This window comes from Setaria viridis, chromosome 7, assembly GCF_005286985.2.
Source record: "Setaria viridis chromosome 7, Setaria_viridis_v4.0, whole genome shotgun sequence".
Classification (NCBI taxonomy): Eukaryota; Viridiplantae; Streptophyta; class Magnoliopsida; order Poales; family Poaceae; genus Setaria; species Setaria viridis.
The window spans coordinates 23,396,783-23,407,394 of NC_048269.2; the positions used below are offsets into that span (position 1 = coordinate 23,396,783).

The 10,612-nt window shown below is 42.6% G+C and overlaps 2 protein-coding genes across 6 annotated transcripts; one reads left to right on the forward strand and one right to left on the reverse strand.

The window, feature by feature from the left end:
* The first annotated feature begins 1,825 nt into the window (after positions 1–1,825).
* On the forward strand, positions 1,826–6,405 carry LOC117865865 (calmodulin-binding receptor-like cytoplasmic kinase 3). 2 transcript variants are annotated; one of them, XM_034750122.2, is made up of 7 exons: positions 1,826–2,242; positions 3,107–3,311; positions 3,483–3,736; positions 4,059–4,224; positions 4,303–4,392; positions 4,958–5,256; positions 5,914–6,405. In XM_034750122.2, exons 2-7 carry the CDS (start codon positions 3,191–3,193, stop codon positions 6,133–6,135), a joined length of 1,152 nt encoding a protein of 383 aa, XP_034606013.1. In that variant the 5' UTR covers positions 1,826–2,242; positions 3,107–3,190; the 3' UTR covers positions 6,136–6,405. The 2 variants fall into 2 exon arrangements, with proteins under 2 accessions (XP_034606013.1, XP_034606012.1); XM_034750121.2 differs by having other exon boundaries at positions 1,827–2,150.
* A 287-nt stretch (positions 6,406–6,692) lies between these two features.
* Positions 6,693–10,581, reverse strand: LOC117865864 (dol-P-Glc:Glc(2)Man(9)GlcNAc(2)-PP-Dol alpha-1,2-glucosyltransferase). Of its 4 annotated transcripts, none has more exons than XM_034750117.2 (8): positions 10,225–10,581; positions 9,479–9,567; positions 9,073–9,406; positions 8,450–8,711; positions 8,190–8,318; positions 7,872–8,076; positions 7,408–7,550; positions 6,693–7,319 (listed from the first exon to the last, which is right to left on the reverse strand). In XM_034750117.2, the coding sequence occupies exons 1-8, from the start codon at positions 10,312–10,314 to the stop codon at positions 7,060–7,062; spliced, it is 1,512 nt and encodes a 503-aa protein (XP_034606008.1). In that variant the 5' UTR covers positions 10,315–10,581; the 3' UTR covers positions 6,693–7,059. The 4 variants fall into 4 exon arrangements, with proteins under 4 accessions (XP_034606008.1, XP_034606009.1, XP_034606007.1 ...); XM_034750118.2 differs by having other exon boundaries at positions 7,408–7,517; positions 8,190–8,327; positions 10,225–10,579; XM_034750116.2 differs by having other exon boundaries at positions 8,190–8,327; positions 10,225–10,577.
* Between the last annotated feature and the right edge of the window lie 31 nt (positions 10,582–10,612).

The window sequence follows — 10,612 nt, forward strand, 5'->3', positions numbered from 1 at the left end:
GGAGTATAAATTCGTAAGCTGGGCAAACGGATTTTTCTTGAATATCACGAGATACTTGTCGGGATATTTATTGTAAACTGACTTAGATTGCTTTCCATGTAACAACTAGATCCTATCCGATTGTAGCCCTATGTCATAAGCCTATATAAGGCGGCCAAAGGGTGTCTCCCGAGGGTGACTCATCCCATCTTATGTTAACTCTTCGCCTCTGCGATCAGCAATACAATCCACTAGAACACAGGACGCAAGGTATTACTCTCCGAAGGCTTGAACCTATCTAAACCTTGCGCCCCTATGTTACCATTCGAGTTATAGGTCTCGCGATCTCCCCCGCCTACAAATCTACCACCTGGATAACACCCTGGTGGACTGTCGGTCACTAAATCCGACAGTTGGCGTGCTAGGTAGGGGTGGTTGTCAAATCCTCCTAGCGAACTTGATGGCATCCCGCCCGGGTGTCATCTTCCCCGAAAACATGAAGGACTTTCTCGCCCATCCGATCCAGCTCCACTTCGGGAGCATGTCGGTGGACTCCGACTCCACTGCCTCTTTCGCCGACTCGGCGTCCGCCGCCAGCTCGGCATCCGTCGGATCTGTTTCGACGGAGCAAAATGTTCACCCGAGAATCATCACGCCGCTTACCAGGTCAGCGATCTCTCTCTCAGAGAGAGTCCCATGAATCCTCGCGGCAACCCGCCCACCCACACCCTCCGATCTAATCGCGGGGCTCGATCGCATCAACAACATGCTGAGTGCATCAACCTCTCCGAGGTGGCACTACGCTCCAAAAGGTCGGTGTCGTTGTTTGACTACTAATTATTAGTCGACGACTCCGAATTTATTAGATTCAAACTTTATATTGTAATCTTTGACTAATAATTTGACTACTAATTTTTTATTTTTATAATGTAAACTTTATATAGTTGGATTCATGATCAAATATATTTTACCATAATTATAAGTTTATAACCATAAGTAATATAATATAAGATAAATAAATGGTCAAAGTGTTATTTGAAAGACCATGCCAAATCATACTATACCTTATAAAAATAGATGGAGGGAGTATAAAATACAAGAATTTCCTAAGAGGATCACCTATCATTTTCCTCGATCAGCACCAAGCATGCTGCTAGTGTAAAGTGAAATCAACATGTCCTTTATGCCCCATTATCTAAATAGAACGAGAACCTATAGCCAGAAAGAAAAAAAACAAATACTACTAGGGAAAATGGTCCTAAGTACCGGTTGGGAACCTCCTCTAAAACGGTACTTCCCAACCGGTACTAACCGGTACTGGCAATTCAGTACTAAAGGGGTACTTTAGTACCGGTTGAAATAACCGACACTAAAGGTATTAAAAACTTAAAAAAAATACAAACAAAATTCTCACCCAGCCCCGCCACACCCCCCCGCCGCCGACCCCGTCCTCCGCCCGCCGCCCCCGCCGCAACCACACTCTTGTAATTTATCTCATATATAAATATGCAACCATGACGAACAACTAAAACAGCGCCAGGGGCGATGAATGTAACGAGCCGTTGGCGGAGCATTTGTTCTGATGAAGCCGCCGTTGAGCTGCTGAACTGACCGAGAAATGTCTCCAGAGTTGACCCAATCCAACACAATCCCCGAGCCCAGCCAGCCTTCCTCGTCACTTCCGAAAACCCGCGTTCGGGACCCCACCCGTCAGCGCCGCACCAACCCACCGCCCCGGTCACCGGCGCGCGGGCCCAGGACCCACATGGCAGCAAGCCGCCCCCGGTTACAATATCCCGCGCGTCGGCGTCGTTTACCAGTCTCCCCTCCCGGTCGTCGGTCTCGACTCTAGAGCGACCCCGCCTCACTCCTTCCTGTCTTCCTCCGCCTCCGGCCCGGTCCTGGCACACGGTTTCCACGCCAGCAAGGGGCCAAGATCCCATCAGATCAAAAGGGAATTCCTGAGAGAGAGAGAGAGAGAGAGAGAGAGAGAGAGAGAGAGAGAGAGAGAGAGCGGAACCCTTCTTCGCCATTTCCGTCCAAGTGTTTCCCCGTGGAGTCGTCGTGCCCTGTCCGGTTTAGGTGGGCGCTAGCCGGGGCGGCGGGACGGGAGCATCGGCCGGCCGGCTGCGGCGTGGCGGCGCTCGAGTTCTCTTCTCCCCGGCGAGGCGGTGAGTTGTCGCGTAACATTCTTGGAGCTCCCAGAGTTCCAGGACTCGGCTCCCAGCTGGCGTGTTCCCGCGATTGGTTGCGGTCTGATCAGGTCAGATTGCTGTCTGGCCTGTTTTTCGGTGGATTGCAGACTAGCAGCATAGGTTACCTTTATGGCATCGCTGACAGCAATTGATCGGGGGGTGGGGGGTGGGGGGCTTGACCTACTGATTCCTGAAGCAGTGAAGCTGCTTTTTTCCCTACCCTTTTTGAAATGCTTGGAGCTACAGTTTTGCTCTAATTAGCAAGGGATACCATGTTTGGTAATTGGTACTGTATGCCATTTGAGGCCTGTGCTTCCTTTTCTCATAACTTCTTGTGCTGGTGCATGATCAACTGTCATCTGACAGATATGGATAATTTTTTTTCTCTTCTTTGCCAGTTTGATGTATCCGTCCTATTTGCCTGCCTATGCTGCAATGATTTGGTCCTGGTAAAGTCCGAGTACTTACTGTTTGGACTGTACCAATTATAGACCTCGCACACTTGCACGGTATCGGCAGAAACGAGATATTTTTCTCACTTTCCTTATTTACTCCCTCCGTTCCAAATTAAACGACATTTCTAAGTTCGTAGATATTATTATGCACCTAGACATACACTATATCTAGATGCATAATAATATCTATGAAGTAAAAAAGCTAAAACGACCTACAATTTGCAACGGAGGGAGTAGTTGCTTTGAGCCTTTGAACATGTAGAGCACCTCTAGTTGTATTGTACAATAAATGCATGGTCGAGGCTTGTGCCACGAAAATGGAAAATAAGCATTTTTGTTTCCTAACCGAATGCATGTATTGTGAATGCTTTGATGATATAAGCATATCAAGTGCCAGCTCATATTGTACTACAGTAGCTAATTATATTTCTCATTCATTCCAAGTTGCTAAACTGAATGCTTTATTGTTTTTTTCAGTTTTGATTGAACCTACTAGAAGGAAAGGAGGACAAATGAAGCACACTGCTGCACTTTGTACGAGGATTGAAGACAGGTAGCGCTATGGTAGTTGCTACAACTGCAGGAATGTTTCTTGTGTGTTTTGAGTCCCTCTGCCCCTGTTTTGGCTCAAAAAGGAAAGATGGAAGTGAAGACCATGTTCTTGCAGGACATTCCAATTCCTGTAAGTTAAAATGACATCTGGGTGATCGTGATGAAACCTCTAGGCACAGCAAAGCATGTCTAACCTGTTTGTTGGATGAAGTTGATACTAGCAAACAAGAGACATGCTTGTAATTTCTGGTGGTACAAAACAATTGCCATCGGTTGTGACATATTGCTTTTATTTTTTCAGTGAGTTCTTCTGAAATGAGGTCAATTTCTGATAGAATTCCTGGAAGCCCGCTTCGAGTACCTGCAAGTCCATCTAGATTTTCATTGTCTTCGCCTCCAAGTAGAAACGAGCCTTTAAACCTCAGTCTTGAACATGTTGTTAAACTGACACACAACTTCTCACCGACCTTGATGATTGGCGAAGGCTATTTTGGAAAGGTCTACAGAGCGGAGCTGCGAGATGGACGTGTCATAGCTATTAAAAGGGCAAAAAAGGTAACTTATTTTGTCCGGCAACGGGCAACTATACTAGCAACTTTCCTTGCTACAATAATTTAACTTTAGTCCGCATGTTTCCTAGGTAGATGGTAGAGCCATTAAGTGAACCATATTTATAGACCAAAAGAACAGTAGATGGGTGATGATCGATGAACTATGCACTCATATTCCATTCTTTTCCAGCAATAGGATATTGTTATGTGCTGCTCTGTATTTTTCTATATGCTTGTTCATAAGTTTCTTTTTGCATTGAGAATTTTATTACTCCAAGCCATTGTTTGCAGCATGAACTGTGGTTTTTATATGATTCATTTTGCAGGAACATTTTGTTTCTTTACGTGCTGAGTTTAGCAACGAAGTCACGTTGCTAAAAACTATTGAACATAGGAACTTGGTCCAGTTGCTTGGCTATATTGACAAAGCCAATGAACGGATTATCATAACTGAGTACGTATCAAATGGCACTCTTAGGGAGCATTTGGATGGTAAGCTGCAAACCGGATTGATAGTTTGTTGTATTCCTTCCAAAAATGCTTGATCTGATATTTGAAATCATCTTTCAGGTCAACATGGTCTAGTTTTGGGATTTAATCAGCGGCTTGAAATAGCTATAGATGTTGCCCATGGATTAACTTATTTACATCTCTATGCAGGTACACTTAGACTACATATGTCCATTTGTTAAGCATCAGGCAATTCAGTTAAATACTACCTAAATGTTCTTCTGCCTTTTTTTCCGATCCAACTCATGCACTTGTACTACTTCACAGCTGCAGTAAGGAAACACAGTGAACCATCATTCCTAGGGCATTTTTTTTAGAGAATATTTTCCTTTTGCTACTAATGCCTGTTTGGATAGGTTGATTAGGATACAATTCCTTAAGAGTTAGTTCAGAATTTGAACTAAACCTGAAATTGTTAGAGCAAAACCACCCAATCCAAATAGGCCACAGGAAGTTGTGACTTGCGACCGCGTTTTTGTTTGATCAAACTATTTTAATCTTCGACGTAATACCACATATGAACTAACATCATGAATATGTGAAATTGTAACTCTCTTCAATAAAAAATGATTGTAACAGATTTATGTGCTTTAGTATTTTAGTGTTGATGCTGTATGCATCCAGATAACAGGAAGATTCTGTTTTGTTCATTCCTATTGACCACCTGCATATGTTTATTAACTCATAGTTTCCTGCCATTCTCTTTTGCCTTCAGAGAAGCCCATAATACACAGGGATGTGAAGTCATCGAACATTCTACTCACAGAAGGCTTCAGGGCCAAAGTAGCCGACTTTGGATTTGCAAGAACAGGTCCTACTGAGCCAGGGCAGTCACAGATTCAGACTGACGTGAGAGGAACGGCTGGCTATGTAGATCCAGAGTATCTGAGGACAAACCATCTTACAATCAAGAGTGATGTGTTCTCTTATGGTATTTTGCTCCTAGAAATTCTTTCAGGCCGTCGTCCTATTGAGGTGAGGAGGGGTGCAACAGAAAGGATTACAGTAAGATGGGTATGTATTCACTAGCCTACCCTTGTCCTGGTACCAATTCAATCTTTGATGTTTTTGCTGATGTATTTTTGTCAGATTCCCATTAGTGTTGCCTATGAATTGGGTATGTGGGATACCTAACCGGTTGCCAGTATTTTGGGTGAGGGAAAAGGTCCTTTCAGTTGCTTTAAAGTGATATCTCCAAGAGACATAGGTCTATGTGCCAGTTAGAAGTCATTGCAAACAAATTAGTACTAATAGAATGAAACAAGTATATTATAGAGTTGAAGAGATAAATATGAGCTCATTGTTCTGTGGGTGTGGTGTTTTTTTTTTTTTTTTTTTGGGGGGGGGGGGGGGTGGGGGGGGGGGGGGGTAGTTTTTCATACACCTCTTCCTCATGTGTGTGTGTTTTTTCATTGATGCATTAAGGTGGTGTGCATGCATTACAGCATCGCTTCGTTTCTTGACCAGCAAATTGGTAATTTTGTCACAATGTAAACCAAACACGAAGCTAGTTTTCATTGGTTAAATCAGTATAAATGTACTCTAAAGAGTTAACTGATGAAAACACCAATACATTGGATTTGCTAGTAGTAGTTGTTAAGTGGGCCTTTTCTGTTGTCAACTGTATTCTAGTGTTTAAGATATCTGAGACTCAGACTATTGTTGATGCAGGCTTTCAATAAATACAACAGAGGCAATATTAGGGACATACTGGATCCGATGCTAACTGAAGTAGTAAACGAGGATATACTGAACAGAATCTTCGATGTGGCGTTCCAGTGTGTTGCTCCTACCCGTGAAGACAGACCACACATGAAAGAAGTCGTGGAGAGGCTGTGGAAGATAAGAAGGGATTATACAAAAATGCAGAGAATAGCAGAATTGACTCTCTGAGTTCTTAAACCATATGATCCTGCTTGCTCTTTTTGCTTGGGATATAGATCAGTTCCTGGTGGCTGGTGAAGACCAAAGATTCCACACAAAAATAATCCAAAATTTGTGATTTGTGAAAGTACTGGGATTTGTACAGGGTTGCATTGTTGTATGTTGTATATCGGGCTCCATGTTTAAGAGATCAATGTGCCGTACAGCGGCGAGTGGCCTGCGATTGATGATTTCCCTGTATAGCCCTAAGCCCATTAATCAACTTAATCTGTTCAGTAATCTGCATCCTCAAGGAAAGCTTCTGTGTTGTGGCTCTTGGACTCACTATTAATACGTGCACTTTTGGAGTACGAATGAAATAAGAATTACTAACTTCTCCTGGATACGGCTAGATATAAAACAAGCTGGAAGTTATAGTTCCTCATTAGTCATTCACTCATTCGTGTCACCTTGTAGGCAAATCTGAAACGCTTCTTTGGAATGTCTATAGATTCTATAATGGAATCCAAATTCCAAATGATGCAGCCAACATATACAACCAACGTGATAAATAGGACACATTTGGATGGAGCCAGAATCCAAATTCGAAACAAATGCTGAAACAATCACAAATACAAAGGTCCCAAATGGTATCGGTTAGCAGTACAAACATTCCATCAATTACAGCCCCTCATTAGGACAAAATCCTCTCAACTAGACAGCCAGTAGCTAAAACCATCTATCATTGTGCAAAGCTTCCTCCTCGTCAGAACGCCTAGGGTACATACAAAAGCTGACATGAAAAAGAAACAGCACTTTGTTTTGGTATCTCCCGATAGATTCACTCAATGACCCAAATAGGCCGGACAGATGTATGCTTAACTGTTATGTTAGAAGTTCGAGTCGAGATTATGGTAAAATGAAGCTTGCTCCATTCATGTGCTTTATTCTAATCTACCACATAAACCTTTGTGTCCCAGGCTCATGTTCCCAATTGAATGGTCGGAACAGAAACATCACCAGAGTAAACACGTCAGCAACCGCATAGAGTAACCCCAGAGCAAGCAATTTGCGGTTGCCAATTACTGGAAAATGAAGAACCATTATGACAAATGGAATTGTATAATATCTGAATTCAACCAACGGGGCAGGTACGAGAACTAGCATAACTGACAGAACAAATGATAGCACCCAAACCCTCGTCTGCGATTTCCCTGTAAGACAAGACAAATCAGAAGATACAGTTCATTATAATATACGAAAGTAGTTAGCTTCCCTACTTATATAAGTAAAGAGACCTACCTAAGATGTTGATGATTGAGAACCATGAGTACACATATAGTGGGATCAACATGTATTTCATCAACCAGTTAACTTGGATAACCTTCCTCCAAATGTAGAAGGTATAGTGTCTATTGTCAGCAAGAAGATATGGATGAGCAATGCTGCATCAAAAGATGGGTTCCTAAGTTGGGAAAACAAACAGAACATAGAGAAGAAAAGGACATTGTTGTCTGACTAAAAGAGAAAAGTGAGCTGATCAAGATTATTGTGGCATATATTTCACCACAAATCTTGTTCCACGCTTAAAATAAAGCATTATGACAGTCAAACTGTTTTGCTACTTTCCTTTTGGCTTCATTATGGTTTCAACAAAATAATGAGACAGCAATGGTAAGCGTGTAAAGGTTCAGCAGGAAGTCTTTGTGCCAGTTCTCATACTTGGATAAAAAAACCAACATGAAGGAAGTGCCTAGGTAACAAACCTGAAGAAATGTACAGCAACGAAGCTTAAACCAAGACCCATCAATACTGCCAGAAAACTACATGTTTTATTCTTTCCAGACAAGTGGAACAGGTCCAATACTCGTCTGGGAGAGAAATGCCATGGTAGGAGGGCAGCGGCTGAAACTAGACCGAAGTACAGAAACTGTGCAAAGTGGGGTGAAACAACATGAGCTTCCTTAGCACCTGCATCACTCAAAGCAAGGGAGTGCTTTTAGCAATTTTCAACCTTTTACAAAACAAACAGCTAAAGCCTTTTTGAATCACTTAAAAGTAGGAGCAAGGAGAGATAAAATTACCTAGTACAATACCACCATTCCAAATTATGAATGCAACAAATGCCATCATGACAACTGCAAATGGCGCAAAGGCAATCAAAACTTCACACTTCGAATTCCATAACTTCAAGCAGATGTCCCGTAATTCCTCTGCAAGACCTGAACATTACTCATGAGTCATAAATTAAATATATGGCATCAAATTATTGCACGTAATATAAAAACCAGAATCTCAGTAGCTGTAAATGCGAATTTCTTAATTAAAGGAGAAGAGCACTCACTGCTGTAGAGGTGACTAGATTCAGAAATAACCAGCTTCTTACTTATGGGACTATTAATTCGCCGCCTTCTCAAACCTTGAGCAGCAGTTTTGTTACCCCTGCCAGACACTACTTTGTTTGACTGATGTGTTGCTTCAATGTTCTCTTGAGAAACATTGTCCTTGGGATACAAATCTTGTATATATGAGATAGCTCCGTTGGCAGCAAAAAATATAATCCATATTACATTTGTCTGACGAAAAAGTATTGAAAAAGCACCAAACTGCAGTACAAACGAAATTCATTTAAGTTGATGATCGTCAACAAATTTATGACAAACATCATAACCCTGATTGCATGTTCCTACTCTGCAATCTATAATTTAACAATCTAGCAGTACATGCTCCCTTGACTGAGGCAAGATACACAGGGGGAAAACCCCCAAAATCAATATTACAAGGCATCCATCCTCTACAGCAAATAACTACGATTAAAATGGTTAGTCTATAGAGGATGATGTGGAGTCTCAAACAAAATCATGGATCCTAATAAGCTTATATGTGAATCCAACAATAGCATATATATTTAGCAGAAGGTGTCAACTTTTCTCACTGAATTCTATAAAGCATTGTTTGAGCACTCACCGTTGCACTGATCCAGAACTGTTTCTTCAAGCAGAACAGGTACATTGCAAGAACTGCAGCTAATGATGCGACATCAGTGTAATAAAGAAAGGTGAAGAACCAGTGAACAGGATACAACGCTACAAGAATAGCATAGATAGTTGCCTTCCTCTCTCCAATTCCTGGCCGAATGCACAAAAGCAGGTCATGAAAAAGAACAGCGCAGACCATTGCCATGACAACATTAGTTGATCTGAGAGCTGCTGTGGAGCAAATAACATCAAATGTTTCTGCTAGACGAAACATCCAGGCAACAGGAAAGAAAGAAGCAACATATGCTAGTGAAACATAATACCTGCAAAATTGTAACAACAATCCATCATGAGGTAATTTGAGCTTGAAGCAATGAGGAATTGTCAAAACTCACAGGCCAGGAGGGGTAGTGATCATGGGATCCCACGTCAAGAAATCTCCACGGCAATACTGCTGTGCTTGGGGAACATGGAAGATCTCATCCTAAACAGAAGGCATGAGTTAGCATGTCACTAATTGTATTTTTATGGTTTACTCAAAAGTATTTGTTTTTTCTACATTGCTGAATCAATGTATAACAACATGGAACGAATTACCCATTCCCCCAAGTAGTTTGTAACAAATATATAGATACCCCAAAACCCCATCTGCTTGTTCGACTTATAAAAATATTGAGAATTCCATTTTCTAGAAAGCCATGACTTATGAAAAGATGACTTGTGATGCATGCAATATTTACTCGTGTTTCTGCATGGAAAAAAAAATATGGATCATTTGTGTAAATGCTCAAATTTGTATTTACTTGTATAAAATTACAAACATACATCAAACACCAAAGTGTCTTTGCATCATTCATGGAACGAAATTAGCTCGACCCGAGATGGCGAGATCTATGAAATAGGTATACCGTCCGATTACTTGGTGGGTGAAATTATTTCCCAAAGCACAGAATGCATAGCCAGTCATTTGGCTACTAGTTCACTCAATTTTTTGCTTGCATCCTCAATAGGCCATCGAAACCAGATAAATAGCATTCCATAGAATAGAAACACACTCAACACTCACGAATTGTAATGTCAAATATCAAAATCTCTCCTCAACAAGCGTAGCAATAGCATCCTGGGAAGAGAAGGAACTCACCATGTAGGGCTCTGGCACGACGGAGTTCACCAAAGCCGCGATCGGGATCGCCCACCCGGCCACTGTCGCTGCGACAACCAGCCTTCCCATCCCCCCAGACGGCTGGCTCGGCCCTCCGATTCGTAAACTCCTCTTCAGATCCAGCACTGCGCCCGTGAATGCGCTCCCTCGGTCCTGGGTCCTCACGACTCACGAGACCGTCGGAGGCGGCGGCGCAAGAAACCGCTGCGTCGGGAATGATTAGGGAGCAGTTTTCCGCGCGATACGAGTATACGACCCGGCGTGGCGGCTCCTACGCCGCGGTGGTGCCGTGGTCTCGCCGCCGCCGGAGCGCGCAGCGATCGTTGCTCGGCTCCGGCTCGGACTAGGCTGGCGATTTCGGGCCACA